The sequence below is a fragment of the Psammomys obesus genome, unplaced genomic scaffold, assembly GCF_907164565.1.
Source record: "Psammomys obesus unplaced genomic scaffold, mPsaObe1.curated_primary_1811, whole genome shotgun sequence".
NCBI lineage: Eukaryota > Metazoa > Chordata > Mammalia > Rodentia > Muridae > Psammomys > Psammomys obesus.
Window position 1 is genome coordinate 12,305,536 of NW_026592890.1, and position 20,342 is coordinate 12,325,877.

The following is a 20,342-nucleotide window of genomic DNA, read 5'->3' on the forward strand; positions in this document are numbered from 1 at the left end:
TACTGGTCACCTCGAGGCTTAAGGAGTCAGTGGAAGCAAGCCATGCTAGAGGACCCGAATCAGGGAGCAGGGGCCAACCATGAAAAGGCGATGGATGCGATAGCCAACGTCCCTAGTGAGGACAAAAAGCCTGAGGATGTCACGGTAAGCTAGGCCAAGAAGCAGAGTATCCCTTGAATGGAGAATGGACTGGGCAGAACGCTTCCTCATGTCCTGAGACCCACAGTTCCTTTCTACCACTCTGGATGCCCCTTGGGGCCTTCTCGGTGTGAGCTCACTCTGAGCTGGTGTGCTGCTTTCACTTTCTCCTGGACAAGCTCTAGTTTGTCCTCTGGGATGCCTCTGGGAGACAGGTGCAGAGATGAGAACACTGAACACACTGGCTCCCTTCTTCCAATCCAGGAGAAGGCTCCAGGCTTCTGAAAATGGGTCAAAATTTTCAGGACATTTGCATTCCTTCAATCATGGCAGCGAACTCCCTGGTCCTTGCCAGGTTCCCCTTGTCTGCCAGGAAAGTCCCTGCCACTATTCACACACACACACACACACACACACACACACACACAACAACACACATACACACGCACACAGGCATGCACATGCATGCGCAGGAGTCTACACATTCAGCCCCTTGTCCCATGTAATGTCTCTTAGGATCTGATGCCATTTATTCTCAGAAAAGCCTGCACCTTCCCCTGGGTCAACTGAAGAGGTCCGCAGAAAACCTGGAGTATGAAGTTTAAAACCCGTTGGCTTCCAGTAGCTGTGAGAGAGCTAGGAAGATGCACATCGCAGCATTACCTGAGGGCTCACTGTGGGTGTTGTGGCATGGTCACTATGGCCTTAATGTTGACAGTGTTTATTTAGTACTGGGTCCTGGCCTAAACATATCTCATGTTCTTGTCAGTATTGAGCCATGGTACAAACCTGGCAGGGTTATTAGGCTCCCTGCTTTATAGAGGGCAGCCTGTGGTATCACAGAGCCTGCACTTGGTGGCCACAGCAGGAAACCTGGGATCTTTTGACTGAATATGTGTGAGGGTCTCCTTACAAGGGGCTCAGAGACGATAGGGGAAGTCACCAAGAGGCCAACAGGAAGGAGACTGAGGGTTTAGAGGTGAGGTCCTCAGTGCATGGCCCTCATAGAGCACACGAAAGGAGAGGTGTTCTTTTTCTGAGGCGTGAGAAAAATATTCAATATTTCAAGGATAGTTCTCACAGAAGATTAATATTCTAGGTCTCTTGCCAGAAAGCAAAGGCACGGAGGGAGGATTTGCAACCACGGGTGAAACAGACTGCAGTGCGTAGAGCTGGCTCGGGGGCTCTCTCTCCTCAGGAACAGCACCCATTACTGGGTGTCACACACTGTGAGAGGTTCCTAATGTATGTGGAGGGACAGGATGTGAGCCTCTGGTCATAGAGGTCACGTAGCACTGTCGAAGAAAGGCTGAGGGCTGTGGGCAGCACGTATAGCAGTGTCTCACGGAGAACATCACAAGTTCACGGGATTTCATTATCTTAAGAAAACGGTGTTTTTAGGATGGGGAAGGTGAAATGGGAGTCCTCCTGAGTTTTCAGGCATCCCTGAATCTTACTTTTATAAGGAATCTGACACCTAGTCACTCACTGACAGACAGTTCATCCCTCTTCCAGAGTCAATAGCTTCCCAGTGCCAGGGTTTTCTAGGGTCTGGGGAGGACTGTGAGTGGGAGTTACAGTTTGGATCTCAAATGTCTCCCAAAGATCACATGTGTTACACTGACTCCACCTGGCGATGCTATTGGCAGGTGGTGGAGACCAAGGCAGGTATAATTAGTAATTAGTGTAATTAGTCAGGTCATTGGAGATATGCCTATGAGAGGAGTATGGAAATCTCAGCCCATTCTGCATTTCTCTCTCTCCCTCCCTCCCTTCCTCCCTCCCTCCCTCTCTTCTTCCCTCTCTCCCTCCCTTCTTCCCTTCTTCCCTCCCTCTGTCCCCTTTCTGGTTGTCATAAAGTGAGTAGTTTTGCTCTATCACATCATCCTCTTTCACCACTGGTGCAGAGTGCTGGAGCTCAGCAACTGTGAGCTGAAAGCTTTGAGCCAGAAGCCTAAACAAAACCATCTTCCTTGTAAGTTGAGTCCCTCAGGTATTTTGTAACAGACTAACACAGGTGATCCTCTGCCAAGAGTTTCTTATAGCGCACCCATTCTGGATTTGGAAACTTAACACTGTTCTCTGGAGATTCAAGGACCCCAATTCCATGTGTCCCTTAGGAGCCCTGCCTCCACCTGGAAGATCTGAATTGCAGGTTGCATTTTTGACACTTTTTTGGGGTGGAGGAATATTACACTATGCCCTCATCAAAATGTACAATTAACATATATTAATTTAAAACCCAGAATGTTTTTTAGGAACTATCCCATGTGGAAAAAGTGTCCCAGGGATTTGTTTGGCAGGGATGCATTTCAGGTTTCTAGATGCACTGCTGCCATAGTTCTCTGTACCCAAATCCTCCAATTTGGTAGTGAAGTTCCCAGGAAGGGAGAAGAATATTAAAACTAAGTTGCAATCACTTCCTCGTTATCTTCAGGACTGCGTGCATAATATGGTCATAAATTTCTTCTCTAACGTGTACCATTCTCCCATTAAGATTCAGTTCATGTGTGTTGAAGTCTTGCTTTTTGGAGATAATCCCCATGGAAGGAAAGGGAATTCAGCTCTTCACCACTGAAGAGAGAAAATAAGACAGGCTTCTGAACATGAAGTGCTCTCTCTCTCTCCTTCCTCCCCCCTCTCTCTCTGTGTCTCTGTCTCTCTCTGTTTCTCTCTGTCTCTGTCTCTGTCTCTGTCTCTCTCGCTCCCCTCTCGGGGCCAATGTTTCTTAGAGAGGTGGCTTGGAGCTCCTCTGGAACACCTTCAACACTGAGCAGAAGACCTTTGGCAAAGTGGCAGGACAAAGGACAAACCTTAGAGGTTTAGGGCAGCAACTGATGGGAAAGCAATAGCTATGGGGGACGGCGTTCCTAGACCATACCTTGTTAGCCCAGTAGCTTCCAGGTGACAGATATGACTGTCCTGTGATGGGAGCCTCTGTCTCTCTGGATCTGTCCTTTCGCACAAAGACAGGCAGAAGAGCACCCCCCCCTCGGTTCTTCTCACTTGCCCGTTTGCCATCCATGCCTCAATCCTCAAACCCAGGGAGCATGCGGGAGCAGCCAGTGTTGGTGTCTCATTGTACCTATTGTGCGTACAGTTGGGTTTATATATTAAGATGAATAGATACGTGACATTAACATTGGCATCATGTAACAAAGAACTAACACACACACACACACACACACACACACACATCAGCAGACACAAAACCTTGGCATTTCCCAAGTAACAGCCTTCATTGTCAGATAACCATCCAAGGTCATTTTGCTTCTGCTCTCTGGGGGAAAAGAAGCAGGCCCAGACATGTTAGGTGGCCTGTCTCTAAGGTATCCAAGCAAGGAAGTGGTGAAGTCAGGACTAGAGGCTGGTCATTTTCTGTCATTTTCAGACTCATGGTGGCAGCTCCTTTTCAACTGCCCCCCAAGGAGAAGGGTGAGTACGAGAAGTGAATTTCTTTCACAGAAGTGTTCTAGCAAAGGCTGTACCCCACCATCCATTAGATTAGTTGGGGTATGTGCAATAATCCTAGTGCACACTTGGAAATGATGGCTGAAGCTGTGGACATCTGGTTTTCCCTTTGGAGATGAACGGCATCCCAGAAGTCCCCATTCTCTCAGGGGAAGAACTCTCTTTGGGGGTTGGTACACCCACAGGGCACCTGAGATGTGTCTGTCACTCTCTTTCCACCCCAGGGGGTGCAGAAGCAGATCTGTGACCTTGCGGAACAGCTCTCTAGACAGGCATCTTGGTGGTGTGCAGCTCACAAAGACCTCCAGAGTCAGATCGATGACCTGATGAAAGAGAATCAGGATCTCCGAGAGGAATTGAAGACTTTGAAGGAGAAGGTTTCGGGAAACACAAAAAGCCCTGGAGCCTTGCCAGCCGAGACAGAAGCAGCCGGCAGTATGGTACAGCAGATTCTCTGCATTACAGAGATAACCGCATGCAGGCATGCTGTCTCCACTGAGTATCCCTCAACATAAATCACACAGAAGTGACAGTAAATCTTGAGTGGGCCTTCCTGGGAACCTTGAGGACAGTCTCCAGGGCACTCACGAGCTCTGAGGGAATAGCTACACACATGACCAGGCCACCTCGGGACTCCAAGGTCCTACTTTACCTTAGCCGATGGACTGGATCCTGTCGTTAACTCCTCCAAGGCACAGGGGGGAGTAGGAGCTAGATCTAACCCTGAGCATAGCTCGGGGCTGCCTGCTGTCACTGGTAGACGCTGAGATGGGTCTTGCGAGCCATTTTCTGTAGCTGTTGCTATCATGTCTCCCCTATCCCCTGCTCACAGTGAGTAGGTAAGATGTGCCCACAAGTTGGCAAGTTGTCACTCAGAATCTCCATCAGATGTCAGGCTGTCCACGCTGTGAGGTAATCGCTTGGCGAGTTCTTAAATGCTCACTGACTGTGCACGATTCTGCTTCTTTCTCGCATGACTGTGGATAGGAACGGCATCTGCACCACAAACACAACACTTTGAACAACAAAAACAAAACAAAACAAAAAGCTGTGAATGCCACAGTCGTAAATTTGTTCAGGGAGACCTCATTCAAACACGGTTCCAGGAATGATGTCAAAAGGTCTGCTCTGCGTACTGTATGTGAAGAGCAAAGCTGTAAGTTAGCACTGAAAAAAAGGGGGGTTAGAGGTTCACACTGCCCCTTCTTCCTCGGAGGACAGTGCACAACTTAAAATACCAACCCCACACTTGTAGACACACTTGTAGATAGCCTCCAGAGAGGGAAAGAGAAGGTCTTTGGCCAGCTGTGTGAATGTTGTGTAACCAAAGGACTTCTGAAAAGTCATGTGGGAACCAACTGTAGAACTGTCATATATGTATGTATGTATGTGTACATATACACATACACACATACACACACATATATATATACATATATGAAAAGAATTTAAATGAATTCACCATATAATGGGGAAGACAATACCCCAACTAGATATCTTAGCCCACCAAATAAATCCTCCAGTGCCAGGAACGGATTACTTCTTGTTGAGTCATTGGCCAGGAACTCCCCAAGTGTAGCAGACTGTTGGATTGCCCTCTGCAAACTGATTGTAAGGCTCTATTTCTGAAGACACAATTTCCTCACTGAAAAGGGGAGAGCCAGTTGTTAGCCATCTAGGAGCTCCACCCCTACTGACTAGTACGTATATGTGGGTGCTCAGCATGCTACCAAAGGAGAAAGGTAATCATCAATTATCACCCACGACAAACCCAGTTCCTTGAAAGGGAGACTTACCTGCAGGATACATTGGGGCAGTCGTGGCACAAATATCATGGGGGTAACAAGCCACTTCTTTATTGAATATTAAGGCTCATTCAGTGAGGTGGAGCCCATACCTGACACCGCTAAACTGGACAAGACACTGAGACTAGATAGGCCATGTGCCTAGGAGAGATCCAAATCCAATTATTCTGCCACAAGAAGATATCAATCAAATGAGTCCTGCTAACACAAACTGCTATATCCTTAGATCAGCGCCTAGCTTAACCCTCACCCGAGGCCTTTCTCCTGGCAGTAGATAGTAACTAACGTAGAAAGGCACAAATGGGCAATGCACAGAGAGAGACTTTAGAGCACTTGGTCCTAAATGAGCTGTCCCCATCCAACCCCTCCCCTCACGGCTCCGCAGAAACAGCCTCATATCCAGACACAGTAGCGCTGAGACACAAAGACTGTGACAGCACACTAGGACCAGCACAGTTCAAACCGGATGAGATCCCGGCCCCGAGAAGGGGAAGTGGACACAAGGACGAACCCTTAACCAAAAAGCTGGCACAAATGATACCAGCCGGGAAAGGGAAAATCTGTGTTTTTCAAAGGGTTGCCGCTGGGTGTGTCAGCCATACTCCAAGGCAGGCCCCGTGCTCCTGAGTGCTTGACAACACAAACAGATTCAGTGTCATTTTTGTTTGTGTTTGTTTTTAGTTTTGGGGTTTGTGCATGTGTGTGTGTGTGTGTGTGTGTTTTATTTTTTTTTCTTTTCATTTAGTTTGTTGGGGTTTTTGAGAGAGAGAGAAAATATGAAGATAGGCAGGTAGAGAGGAGGGGAGGGCCTAGGAGGAGTTGAAGGAGGGGAAAACATAATCAAAAGATATCATATGAAAAACTTTAAATAAACATTGTTAAAGAGTTGCAAATTTCCTGCTCCCCTCCATGCTCAGCTGAAGTCCCATAATGCAAGGACAGGAGGGTTAGGGTTGTTTAGTCTTAGTCTTTGGGGTCCTGTGATGGTCTGGAACTGATGTCACAAGGAGCAGAAAGCAAGCACTAGCCAGGGGTGTCTGAGCAGCAGTCTAGTCTCGCTAACGTGCAGGGGACGCAGCCCCCGTGTCTTAGCTCAAGCCGTTACTAGTGAGCAGATGAAAACCTGATCCTCCCTCGCCGTGCCCTTTAAGCCTGTGGGCCCCTGCCCTCAGGTGTCCTTCCTGCCTGTGGTGGTTTTGCAGTTGTTGCTCTTGTGCATGGGCCTCCTGTGTGCAGCAGCTTGGCTGCCAGTTCGGGGTCCATAGCAGAAGAGATTATGAGTGATCAATTATCTGAACGCAGTAAGACTGTACGGCAGATGTATGCCCGAAGAGAAATAATAACTGAATGAATGCCTAAGCCACACACCAAAACCCACTGATTTTTAAAAAGAGGACAAAGGCTAGAAACTCGTTTCTCTCAAAATTTGTTACATTTGTTTCTGTGCACTTTGTTCTCTGTGGCGTCAGGCCCTTTCTAGACTACAGATTGTAGACCCTTTGTAGATTGCAATCTACCAAGTGCAATAGTTCTGAACTAAGACTGTGGGGGAGAGTGTGCCGGGAACAGCTTCTCTCCTGCTCCCCTAGGGCAACTGAAAACCTGGGGTTGTCATAGTCCAGGTTGTGGGTAGCAAATGGGGTGCATTAATTCACACCTTGGGGGCAATCTTACTGATGTTGATACAAATCCCCCACATTTGTTTCTAGCCAGTGTACATAAGGATAGAGGGAGTTGGTTCAGATAAAACGACATCATGGGAAGACAGAGATGACCCTCCTTCTGCAAGTATTCAAAACGGAAGTATAATAGCCACTGGAGGATCAGACTCCATAGATGAAGGATTGTCTTTTATGTCTTTTGACGAAAAGGTGACGTTGGGAACTTGGGAACTTGTACAGTTGTGTTTAGTGTCTGTCTGTCCTTCCCTTTTCTCCCCTCCCTCCCTCCTTTCCTCCCTCTCTCCGTCTCTCTCTCTCTCCTCCCTCTCTCCCTCTCCTTTCTCTCTCCCCTTCTCTGTTTGTGTGTATATCTGTCTCCACATCATTTTTAAAAATCATTTTTACATTCACACTTGAGTGTGCGTGTATGTGTGTGAGCACAGAAGAGGGTGTGCTAGACCCCCTTGAGCTAGAGTGACAAGTGGTCATGAGCCATCCAACATGAGTGTTGGGAACCAAGTTGGGGTCCTCTGAAACCGCAGCAACAGCTCTTAACCACCAAGTGGGTGTCCGGGGCCTCTACCTCATTTTAAAAGACACGTTCTCTGACTGATCCTGGCCTTCTCTGGCTGACTCCATCTCTGGCTAGCAAGTTTTGGGGATCGACCTGCCTCTGCTTTCTGCTGGGATTATAGGTTTGCTGCCACACCTGCTCTTTTGCAGGTCCAGGGATCTGAACTTTGGTGCTCATGTCTGAGCAGAAAGCACTTTGCAGACCTCCCCTGTCCCCATCTCCTCCCAGCAACACATCCTGCTTTATCCCAGTCACGTGAAGTCCAACAAGATCACTTATTCTGTTACTCAGAGTGGCCTCAGGTATTTGTTAAACATAGCTATGTCTCTATACATGCCGTCAGTGCTAAAACAAGAATAGAACTGATTTTTTTTTTTTAACGTAACGTATGGGTGGAAATTTTCTGCGTTATGTCCATTCCCTGAGTTTAGGGAGCAGAGCCCAGAGTTCTCGGTAGAGTCCAAGAAGTGACTGAGGTATCTGAAAGCTGACACGGGTGTGCACAAACACCTGGTCACTGAAGTGGTGGCATTGCTGGGGAAAACGACACGCTGCTTTTGTGACTCTCTTCGTACCCAGGTTATGCAGCTGTCCTCCAAATTTCTGCAAGGACACCTTGGCAGAATATCAACAGAACTACCTTCTGACACCACGTTCCTGGACTCAGAGTCAATGGCTGGTGAGGAGAGTGAGGTGGCAGGGGGCCCAGTTGCCTCTGCATTCGCCGCTGGATGCTCCCTGGGAGGGGCGGTCATTAGGATCCAGGATATGGCATGTGGCTGAGGACCTTAGAGCTCCCTGGGTTTTGGCCATCTTGTGTCTGATTCCCACTTGAGCTTCTCCTCCTGTCTTGGCAACCTCTCCCCTCCCTTTCTGCCTGCTGTTGCATCCCTTCCTGCCTGGCTCTCTCTCTGAGCTCAAGCTGCCTGTCCAGGTACGCAGCCTCTACTGTCCCCATGGGTCCCACCTGCAGGTTCTGAGAACCCCACAATGGCAGGAAGAATGCCTCCCTCCGGCCACTGTCAGGGGTGAGAATCACACTCTCTGTGCCCTTGGGCATGCCCCTGGGTGTGCATGACCTCTGCCCTCTGCCATGGAGACTCTGCACAGAGCCTGGCTGCGGGGCTCAGCTCCCCCTTGTGGTCAGAGAGAGGACTGTTATCCACCTGTAGCCTGGCTTCTCCCACCCACCCTCTTGCACTACCATTGTGAGTCCCTTTTGACTTATTGAACCTTAGACCCTTGTGCATGGTAGATACAGCTCTCTCCCCTCCCTTCTCCTCCCCTCCCCTCCCCTCCCCTTCCTCTCCCCTCCCTTTCCTCTCCCCTCCCCTCCTCTCCTCTCGTGTGTCTTTGTGATAAAGCACAGCAACTTCTAGAAGAAAGTGTTTATCTGGGCTTACAGTTCCAGAGGGTTAGTTCATAATGGCAGTGCTTATAAGCACAAAGCAGAGGGCAGACTGAAAGTAGGCGAGGCTTTTTACTCTTAAAGCCTGCTTCCAAGTAATTTACTTCCCCTGTCAAGGTCATACCAACCACATCTCCTCCAGCAGCAGCACCAGATAAAGACCGAGTGTTCATACTCAGTGTGCTGGGTTTAACTGTCAACTTGACACAACCTATAATCATCTAGGAAGAGAATCTTAATGAGGAATTACTTAGATCAGGCTGGATCTGTGGGCGTGCCTCTGAAGAACTATCTTGCGAATTAGTATAGGAAGCCCCATTGTAGGCAGTGCTCTTTCCCAGTCAAGAGGTCCTGAATGACGCAAGCTAGCTGAGAGGGGGCAAGGAAGCCTCCTTGAGTCTCTGCTTTCGGCTGTGGGTGTACCACTCTCAGTTCCTCAGTGATGATGACCTCTCCGCCAGTTTCCAACTGCCCTGGATGCACAGAGCTCCTTCCCCATGGCCTCTGTTTCCTCCTACACATGTAGAGGGCAGTTGTCAACTGTGAGTTTGTAGTTTTTCTCTTCCTATGTCTGCCCCCTACTAGGGCAAAAACAGCTTCAGGGCAAAGGCCACCCTCTGCTAGCTTAGTCATCTGGGCCACCACCTCATGGAGTGAAGACACAATCAGCAGACGAGGGTCGGGTGTTTCCACTCGACACTTCATGATTCTCACACAATCAGTTACTGACATTTGCACAGTGACCTCAGGAGAAAAAAAGAGACGGTGTCGGAAACTTAACTTGGACTCGGAACTTGCACTAAAAGTATGACAGTTTCCACTACATGTGCACAGTCCCTTGAAAAGCGACTCTCTGCTATTTCAGATATATGGTCCTCCAATCCAGACAGTTCGGAAGGTGAGATTCTCATGCAGGCTCAAGCAAGAAGGCTCCTCCCTGGTTTTTCCCAGAATGCAATGTGGCTGCGGGTAGGTCGGGTTTCACCTGGCTGGGAGGCTGGGGTAGAAGGGCCTGGAGGTGGTGGCAGAAACCGCTGCTGTCTTTCTCATGAGCACAGAAGGCTATGCTGGCTGCGAATGCCGCTCCCCCGCCCCCAACACACCTGTCTCTGACCGAATTCAGCCTTTCAAAAGAGTAGAACACAGCGTTTCTGTAGCTATCGGCCAGCTGCATTAGAGCCATGGCCATAGGCAGGTGAAGCCTCTGTGACTCTAAGGATCCAGAAGCCAAGGTTTTACTGTTTTGTTTTGTTTTGTTTTTAATTTGCAATTCTTAGCAGAAATGAGTGGAATTAAAAAAATAAAAGTGCAGGGGAAATACCCTAGATCCGTGGCCAGTCACCTCATAGCTACACAATGTCTGATAGGAATGGCAACAGAATTAAGCCATTTTCTCCATGGGAAAACGTCATTTACTCTATGGGCTGAACAGTCATAGTTAGGCGGCAGGAGGGTCCCCTAAAAGCAGTCAGTAAGCCTTCCAAACATGATCGGCAAGGTGAGATGAGTTCATTAATAGATTCCAGCCACTGACATACCTCAGGGCCACAGTGACGTGCACACAGAGTCGGAACTTGGTGACTGTCACCATACTCACCCTGGTTCATATGGAGCCCACAAATGAGAGAAAACACTTTTTAGAAACACAAAGGCCGTCTCAGGAGCCAGCATTGATGGCCCTGTCTGTAGTTCTAATGGCTGGGGAACGGGGACAGGAGGCAGTGGTTATAATCTCTCTACAGAATATTCTGTCAAAGTCAGGACCTTCTAGAGACGTGCCATATACCACAGACACTAATGAGGACACTGAGATGCAGGAAAAGCGACACTTGAACGGCAAGGTAGGTGGCTGCAGAACGTAGCCTTTCTCCACCATGTTCCCTGTGCTGTACAATCTGAGTAGTGCGAGCCCTGAAGACTGTCCTGGGGCTACAAGCTAGCGGCTGTCACGCTTCTCTAGAGCATCAGCTCGGCGCCTCCCAACCGCTACCTCAAGAAGCACTTTTGTCCCAGAGATCTGCCGCCAGAGTGCTGAGACTGTCTCAGGGAGGGTGGGCAGGGGTGTGCCACCTGGCCTCAAGCAGCTGGAGCAGTGACAGCCCAGCTATTTGCTCAAAGCACCTTGCTTTCACCCTCTTTGGCCAGAGTGAGTCTCCTCACTTCATTTTGGTTTTGGGCCTTTGGGGTGAATAGAGGAAGATCTTCACCCTTGAAAGCAGAAAAAAACACTTTGAGTAGATGAGCACGGTTGCCTGGCTTTACAGTTTTTCACTATAGTCTCCTCCTCCTACTTCTCCTCCTTCTCTTCCTCCTCCTACTCGTCTTCCTCTCCTCCTTCTCCTTCTCATTTTCTCCTCCTTCACTTCCTCCTCTTCCTCTTTTCTCTCCTCCTCCTTTTCTCCCCTGCCCCTGAGAGTTCTCAGGTCTTATGTATTCAAACTCACCATGTAGCACAATGACACTGAATTTCTGATGCCCCTGCCTCTCCCTCTGATGGAACCCGGTGTTTCGAGCATGCTAGCTTTACATCCCCTTTTGTGATATAATAGCTCGTATCCCGGTTTTATAATAAGAATCTCACAATCACACATGACTCAGTGATGACATGCTCTCAGAGCTTCATTAGGTGACGCCACCATTGTGTGAATATCATAGTGACTCACACAACCTATGTGTCCACCGTCACTCAACATGGCCTCCGGATGCAAACAAGAGACATGGTAAGTGTGAGGAGCAAGGCGGCCCTGGCGTAGCAGCACGCACTACTGGCTATGACATTTTCCAAACAACGCGGAAGGCACTGAAGCGGTGATAACATGTCTGAGAGAGTGAACGCACAATCATTGTCACAGCTGTCTATTTCAGTTTCTGATGTAGACTGGACAGAGTGGTATGTGACTTACCACACACAGGCGTGTTGAGCCACCATTGCCAAACATGCAATAGGGCGGGCGGCTTCTTGCCACACGGCATGAGGGACAGTACATTTTCAGCTTCCTTAGTGACTTATACGATGACCGTAGTCTATGCAGTTGGTTTCTGTCAGAGCACTGTTCTGGCATTGATTCGTGCAGCCATAATTGGTTTGATGATTTCCCTGTGAGGGGCATTTTAAGAACACATGTGCTTCGTTACTGTGAGAGGCACGTAGTCACTGAAGCCTCGTTGGAGCTTTTCTGGTTGGCTGAGAACGAGAATTCATCTTCTGATTCTCACCAGCACACAACTCATGCATTCGCCTGGTGGGTCTGTGAGCAAGGGATGGAGTAGACTTGGTTCAAACTTCCAACAGGATGTCTGTTGTCTTGGCTGGAAGCTGAGTTTTGTTGGCTATCTTTCTGATTTGTTCAGAAGTATTAGCTCTTAACTCTAATGAGTCAGCTCCTATATTTCCAGCTATTTTAAGAATAATTATAATATACAGCATAATTAATAAATGCTGCCAGTTTTAAAAATACACATATATTAACTCCTCAAATTGAGATTATTTCTGCCAGTGTCTTTCTTTACACTAGTCTTTACAGGGTAAAGATTGAGAGCCTACAGTACAGCTTTGAAATTATTTATTTGCTGATTATTAACTCCATGAAACCATTAGTGTAACGTATGAGTCAAAAGGATGAGATGGAAAGGCAGAAAGTGCACAAAGGCTAATGTTTACATATTAATTGTACAGTTTTAGCTGGCCCGGGATTTCAGGTTCATCGATCCTAGATTGATGGATCATACAGACTCATGGCCGCTGCATAGCACCAACTTGAAGAAAGGCAGACACTGAGAAACAAATCATAACACTTATTATTGATAACCAAATGTAGGGTGGGGATTGGGAGCTCAACAGTATAGGGTGTGTGTGTATGTGAGAGAGAGAGAGAGAGAGAGAGAGAGAGAGAGAGAGAGTATCCACCCTGCAAGGCAGACAGTGGGCAGAGATTTTGAATTCAAGGAGAAACAGTGTAGCCGCAGCACCAATGCTTGTATGACCCCCTGTCTGGAGTTTTTGTGTGTCCATTAAGGTGGAGGAGGTTCTCAGTGATGGGCGAACTATCATCACCTTCCCTAACGGAACCAGGAAGGAGATCAGCGCTGACAAGAAGACGACCATCATCAGGTTTTTCAATGGTGACATGAAGAAGGTCAAGCCTGACCAGAGAGTGGTGCGTGCAATGGACACACTTGTGCTCTTATAGAATCAGAGGCTACCCAGTTACTAGCAAACCTTTAACAGGTGCATGTTCCTTTATTCTCCTGGTGTCAGGACATGAGGGAACGTGGAAGGTCAGAACCTTGTTGTTAGAGAGAATTTTTGTCCATGGTGTCTGATGTAGGTAGGGTCCTTCGTGGTCTCAACCTGCAGATTTGCACATCGGTGGTGTTTTCACCATTGTCCCACCCCACTACTGTGAATTCCTGTTATCATGTTCTTCCACTGACCTAAGCGAAACCGCATGCCTAGGGGGAAAAAAATGAACCAGAAAATCCCAGGAGACCTATTTGAGTGACGACTTTTAGGACTCCATGGCCCAGTGAGACAAAGAGCTGTGTTGCCTCACCTTGGGGCAGGGTGGAGGGCACATACATGTTTCTTAGACAGAAGTGGTGGGGAGGATGGACAGACAGAGAACGACAGGTGAGAAGCAACAGGGATGAGCCAGGAGAGATTGTTGAGCCCAGCACAGGCTAGAAGCAAGACCCCCCCCCCGCTTTGACTTCCTCTCAGTGCCGGATGAGTGAGACATTGCAGAGGCCTGCGAGCATGCCCTCCTCCAGGGGCATGTCCAGGAGCTGCCGACTCCCTCCTGTGTCTCCTGACCTGCAGAGGGAAATGGTACTCCTGTGGTAATGGAGACAGGAGCAAGCCCCTCCACCCACCTGGCTTTGGACGTGTTGCTAATCTAAAGAGAATGCTCTAAAATCATGGAACAGAGAAGCTCCCTTTCCTAGTTTGCCTTCTATCGCTGTAACGAATGCCACCAACAACAACAGCCTGGGAAGAAGAGATTTCATTTGGCTCACGTGCCCCCATCACACAGTCACTGATTGAGAAAAAGTCAAGCAGGAAGCTGGAGGCAGGAGCTTGAGCGAACACGGAGGCACACTGCCTACTGGCTTGTTCACCTGGCTTTTTATACAACCCAGGTCCACCTGCTAAGGTGCGGCACCCTGAGCGTTAGTCACCGGACCCTTGCGCATGAGTCACTGACCCGGAAAATGCCCCAACAGACTCGCTCACAGCGTAGTCTAATGGAGGGTTCGCCCGCGCTCTCCTAATGTTCCCTCCTCTCAAATGACTCCAGCTTGTGCCAAGCTGACAGACGCTAACCAAAACACATTCCAATCTCAGAGTCACAGATGTTCCAAAAACATGACTCCACTAAAGATGTTCTAGCTTCTCCTTCCACTTCTGTGGATGGAGAGACCCATGTCCCCTGCCCCGCTGCAGAGGACTGATGTGATGGGACCATCCAGGGGTTTGCATTAGGAGGAGAGCAGTATCTTTCTTCCACATTCTTGTCAGACAAGAGCCCTGTTCAATCCCATTCCACCCTGTGGCTGTGGGGTATATTGTTGGGGGTGGGGGCTGAGTTAGCATCAGGAGCACCTGCTGCACCAACACTTATAAATGTTGTTTCTTTCTTCTTGGGAACCAAGGGAGACTGTTAGAAAGGTCTCAAGGTACGGTCCCACGAATGTCCAAGGCACTTTGTGAGATCTGCTCTCTTGAGTTGCAGTTGTCCACTAGTCTGAAAACTATGGAGTTCATGGGACACTGGGGTTCACAGCCCATGTCTACCAAGCCTAGAACTCACCAGATACAGCCCCCAAGAGGCATGAAGGCTCAGCAAGTCTCGAGTTAGAGCATGCTTAGGTACAGAACTGAGGACTGAGTGGTCTCCCACGGCCTCCCAATAACCAATAGGCACTCCTAGGGAGCCAGTGACCAGCCCCATGTCTTGGTGTTGCACAGCTGTGGAAGTGCCCACAGACGTGGTCATGCCTTCCTCACCTGCTGAGCCTGGACTCTCAGCCACCTATGGGAAGTAGTTGATCAAATCCCACCGAGGCCCCCAATGTAAGGCGAACCGCCTCCCAGCATGGGTTTCCTGTCCTCACAGATTTATTATTATGCGGATGCTCAGACCACGCACACAACCTACCCAGACGGTGTCGAAGTTGTGAAGTTTCCCAACAAGTGGACCGGTGAGTTGTGTCACCCATCTCTGTGGTCCAGCACCTCGTGTGCTGGTGTTGAGGACAATAGGATGCTTAAGCATTGTGGGGAGAGGGCAGCAGACATCAGCCTTTAGATTCGCCAAAGAAAAGTGCAGGCTGCCCAGTTAGATTCTTAATGTCTTTTTTTTTTTTTTTTAATTAGAAAACACTCTGTGAAGTACAAAGAGCAAAATCATACCAAAGAGCCATTTTTAGTTTGCCTGAAGTTCATCACATTGGATGTCCTGGAGTTTGTCTGGCACGCCTATATTATTAAGTTCAAGGACACTGACTGTCCTCCATCCCTTATCTTTCTAACCTTCCAATCACAGATACAGCAGGCCAGCGATTCTGCCCCTATCTGAACACATTTCCTTTCATAGTCATTCCATTCCAGTAAATTCTTTAGAACTGCTCTCTAGTTCACCGTTTTTCTCTTTAACTAAACCTCGCGCGCTCTCCACTGTCCTTCCTGGATTGCTGACGCTTTCCACTTCACTTCTGCTCCTTTTCAGGTCTATCTAGTGTATCGACTAATACTATCCTTTTCTTGTTTTATTCTCCTTTTCCCTTAATTCTCAAGTCACTTTACACTTATCTGCCTCTCAGCCTTGTTCTGGTGACAGCTTGACCGACCCCAGACATGGAGCTCAGTGTGTCACGGCTAAAGTCCTCATGGTCCCACAGCTCCTCACTTGTCCAGTTTGTCCTGTGAGGACAGACTGTGGCAATCTGTAACAGCCAGGTGGCCCAGGCTGGAGCTGCCCTTCCAGAAAGCCTTCTGTTTGTTTCTGTCAGTTTCCCAGGCACGATAGCCCAAACTTCATGTTAGTTTCTTAGTGAGAGTATCCCAGACGCAGCAGGTCACAGGACTGACGGTGCCGATCCTACTTCAAGGCCCGTAGCTGCAGATTCTCTTGAAAGAACTCAGAGAAGGTAGAAACATTCCTTGGTGATCAGCACTTGACAGTTTTGTAGTTTGGTTTTGTTGTTTTGGTTTCTGGTTCACTCTTCTTTGGGAATGGCACTTTGAGCCTGGGCTTAGGCCCCATTTCTAGACACAAATTTTGTGTGCTGTAATCAGCATAGCTACAAAGTTGAGCCTTGCAGACACCATGGGCAGCAAACCTGAGCACTGGAAGCATTACTTCTGAGCCGCTTTTCAGTGGCTTCTGGTGTTTGGGGCCCTACGACACTTCTGTCTTAGTGTTAGTATTCCAGCCAGTGCTCTTGTGGTTTTTACAGGCTGCTGAGCACACAGGTGGGCAGGAGAGCAATTACCTCTTCAGTAACTTTTGGCACACACTTGGCATTGAAAAATGACACTTGGCTTGTTCACAAATGCTCTGCAGGGTGTTTGGTGGATGTTAGCCAGGTCTGGTGAAAAAGAAAAGGGTCTGATAGATCTATCTGGTCTTTGAATCTCAGCTGGTCTATGTGGAATGTCCCAAATATGTCACTTCACTATACAGCAGGTTCTGAGTTCCATTGCCGTCCATTTGCATGGCTCACATTCCCCAAAATGTCTTGCCATGACCATTCAAAAGCAAACATCACAGTCCCCCTCATACCATTTTTTGGGGGTGCACCTGTGTGTGCATTCAACGAAGTTCAGCAAAGACCATTTTGCACTGATTCTGCACCAGGCAGTCAGGGATTCTGAGATTCTCAAGCTACTGAATCAAAGAGAACCCTGACTTCTCCAGGGCACCGCACCAACACGCCCCTTAGCACTCAGGACCCTAATGCTAACAAATACTTACTGAATGGGGTTATTCCTTGGGTGTCAGATAGCACACCACGTTCTTCTAAGTACAGTTCATGCTCCTTTTTGTTTGCCAGCAACTGCCAATCATTAACTAACACAGGCACACAAAGAACATGGACATCAGACGGACATGTGGAAAGCCAGCAACAACATTTCACTTGGAAGCCTTTTCTGGTTTCTGCACATGCATATTGCAAAGCTCTTTGCACCGCTTTGCACAGTGCTCATGCACTGTCATCCGGCCCTGGCTAGTGGATAAGCTGAGGTGCTGTCGTGCTTCAGCAAACTCCACAGTGAGGCATTGTCTCTGCTTAAGGCTGATGTCACTATAGTCGAGAGGCTTGCCTTTGAAAGTGAAGATGGTAGAGTAAAGGCATTTTCAACAGTGTCTTGGTCGCTTTTTTTTTTTCCTTCACTGTTGTGAAGGCCAGATATTTGACGAAAAGCAACAAGAGGGAAGGAGAATTTATTTTGGTTCACAGTTCAGAGAAATATAGTCCCATGTGTTGGGAAAGGCATGAGGGCAAAAGTGTGAGGTCCCATGTCTTGGGAAAGGTGCGATGGCTGGAATGTGAGGTGGCTGATCACATTGAGTCGTGTTGCAGTCTAGAAGAGAAACGTGAATGCTGGCACCTCTAGCATTCCTCTTTTAAGTCAGCCTGGAACTGCAGCACATAGTACTGCCGGCCACCAATGAAGGATTTTTACCACAGATCCACAGCCCATAAGAATATCAGAGCTTTGACACTTGAATTTGGTTTCTACCAAAGGTGTATCACTTTTTCAGCATCACCAAGTAGAAAAACCCGCAATCTGTTATGTGCTCGAGACCATCCACACTACTGCATAGCCTTACTCGTGGACCAACATGCCATTTGATGCCTGCCGATCCTGCCTACAAACTCATAAGACTAGGAGCTCATGCTCATTAACATTTTAACATGGGTCATTTAGATTCAACACGGCTTCCAAATTCATTCAGTATAATAATGTACTTTAAATGAATGTGTTCTGCAGAAAAATTCTACCCAGATGGCTCCAAGGAAACTGTGTTTCCTGACGGGACAGTGAAACAGCTTAAGGATGGATGTGAGGAGACTGTGTTCCCCGATGGGACATCTGTGATAGTGAAAAGGTCAGCACCCCCAAAACCTGTGTGAGCCAAGACTCCAATGCTGTGCTTCGTGTCCTATAGCGTATTTACATGTTTGCAAGTGTTGACCGCATTTAAATACAACAACAGGGGCTGGAGAGATGGCTCGGCAGTTAAGAGCACTGCCTGCTCTCGGAAAGGACACAGGTTCAGTTCCCAGCAACCACATAACAGCTAGCAACCATCTGTAACTCAGTCCCAGGGGACCCAATGGCCTCCTCTGACTTCTGTGGGCACCAGGCACTCTTGTAGTTCACAGATATGCATGTAGGTAAACACTCATACACATAGGAATAAAGAAATATTTTAAAAACCAAATATAACACCAAAAGCATGACAAAAACAAATATGACACCATTGGGCCTACAAGATTTTTTTGAGTTCAAATCTCTTTATGGAGACTATGAGCTTAGACCTAGAAGTTTGAGGGCGGCCATATGCCTCCAAGGTTGTGCTGTGATTGACTCCGGGGACAAAGGTGGCTCTACAGTTTACCTCATCAGCTAAAGTCATGGTCATCTAGCTTGGTATCAGATTAATCTCATTCTGTATTCCTCAGGGTGTGTCACTGTTGTTAGGTGACACGTGTCAATGTTTAGGTGACCGAAACTGGCCAGCCTTGAGTAGAGTCTTCAGTGTTCACCTCTGCAAAGCCATGTTGTGTAGAAGCATAAGTCTGTTGCAGCATGTATAAGCAAGAGCATAAAATGCAACAAGAATGTGCTAAGTTACTGTATCAACGCTGGTGTGCACAGACAACCAGGTCCACAGGGCCTGCAGCCATCATATGTCCACCAGCCTGGGCAAGCTTACAGTAAACTCACCTTAGATGTTCCCAGTATCTCCTGACTACAGTGTGTCCTACACGTTTCCTCTATGACTTTGACATCATCAGCTCTTCCAGTGTGCTAGGGGTCGGGGATCCCCATTCCCTAAAGAGTTTCCATGGCTTTCCCTGCGGGGTCAGCACAGACGTAGTACCCAGGGTTCTTTCTGTTGTGTTTCTGTCATGAACTGAGCAGCCCTGCTGCCTCTGCTCACCACGTCTCAGATTGTGAGCTCGGGTCTCAGGGTCCATGTTCCCCACTTAGCTCCTTCACCCCCCTCCTTCCTATGCTCAGCCAGCCTGGGCTCCTCATGTCCTTTAAACCTTAATTAAACGCCTTGCCTGCCCTTGCCCTGGACAGCCTCAACTTCCTCCCCCAGGGCAGACTCAGGGATCGAGGTGGTGTTATGGCGTCCCTCATTTCCAGTTCTTCCATGCTTACACAGTTGGCTTCTGCGTGGCTCTACTACCAGAGTATCTCTCTGTTCTACAGGAATGGAGACAAAACCATCACGTTCAGCAATGGACAGAAAGAAATCCACACAGCCAGGTTCAAGAGGAGGGAATTCCCAGATGGCACCACCAAGACTGTGTACTGCAATGGCTGCCAAGAGACCAAGTATGCCTCAGGGAGGGTCAGAATCAAAGATGAGATGGGAACTGTCATCCTGGACTGGAAGTAGTGCATCCACCAGACTCAACGTCAGGCACTAGGCTCCAAATATAGTTGCGACCGAAACAGACCAAACAGCTCACACTGATAGATTCCCTTGACAATCCTGGAGATCCCCTACACATCAGGAGTAGAGAGGCATCCAAAAATTTTAAAGAAAACAAACAAACAAACACGTAGCCACCATCTTGAGACAGAGGTCAGAGACGCAGTAACCAGAAACAAGGCTTTCCAAAAGCACAGCTCCCTTGGCCTTTTCCAGACCGCGTCTTCTCTCATGGTCTGGGCCTGGAGCAGAGGATAAAACAGATATAGCCTAAGTGCTGCCAGGTAATTCCTGGGACCAGCCAGTATCAACAGCCAGCTTCACATTTTGCTTGGCTGACACCCGCCTGCTGTGTATTTCTACCCCTTTTTAGAGTCTAATAAGTGGGATCCAGAGTTGGGGATATATCTTCACTGGTGCTTGGTATATTAGTAGACATGATTTAACCATTCTGAAGTGTCTAGACAGAGCCTCATGTAGCATTCTATCCCATAAATTCACATAATTATGATCTGTCAACCAACAAGGACATGAGTAAAAGGCACAGATAAAAACAAACTCAAAAAACGTACTGGGCCATGCCTCCTGTTTGTTCCTGTGAGTCTG

General features: G+C 48.1%; 1 protein-coding gene across 1 annotated transcript; it reads left to right on the forward strand.

Moving 5' to 3' along the window:
• Positions 1 to 27: 27 nt before the first annotated feature.
• On the forward strand, positions 28 to 19,700 carry LOC129683392 (centromere protein J-like). Its single transcript, XM_055616102.1, has 10 exons — positions 28 to 144; positions 3,834 to 4,049; positions 7,124 to 7,285; positions 8,229 to 8,328; positions 9,923 to 10,026; positions 10,800 to 10,898; positions 13,074 to 13,214; positions 15,174 to 15,258; positions 18,056 to 18,173; positions 19,511 to 19,700. Exons 1-10 carry the CDS (start codon positions 43 to 45, stop codon positions 19,698 to 19,700), a joined length of 1,317 nt encoding a protein of 438 aa, XP_055472077.1. The 5' UTR covers positions 28 to 42.
• The last annotated feature ends 642 nt before the right edge of the window (positions 19,701 to 20,342 follow it).

What these genes read in the sequence shown, in the direction of transcription:
- LOC129683392 (XM_055616102.1), top strand. Translation starts at nt 43, where the DNA reads ATGCTAGAGGACCCGAATCAGGGAGCAGGGGCCAACCATGAAAAGGCG. An exon ending in AAAAGCCTGAGGATGTCACG is followed by an intron (nt 145 to 3,833) that starts GTAAGCTAGGCC and finishes TTTCCACCCCAG; the next exon opens with GGGGTGCAGAAGCAGATCTG. An exon ending in AGAATGCAATGTGGCTGCGG is followed by an intron (nt 10,027 to 10,799) that starts GTAGGTCGGGTT and finishes ATCTCTCTACAG; the next exon opens with AATATTCTGTCAAAGTCAGG.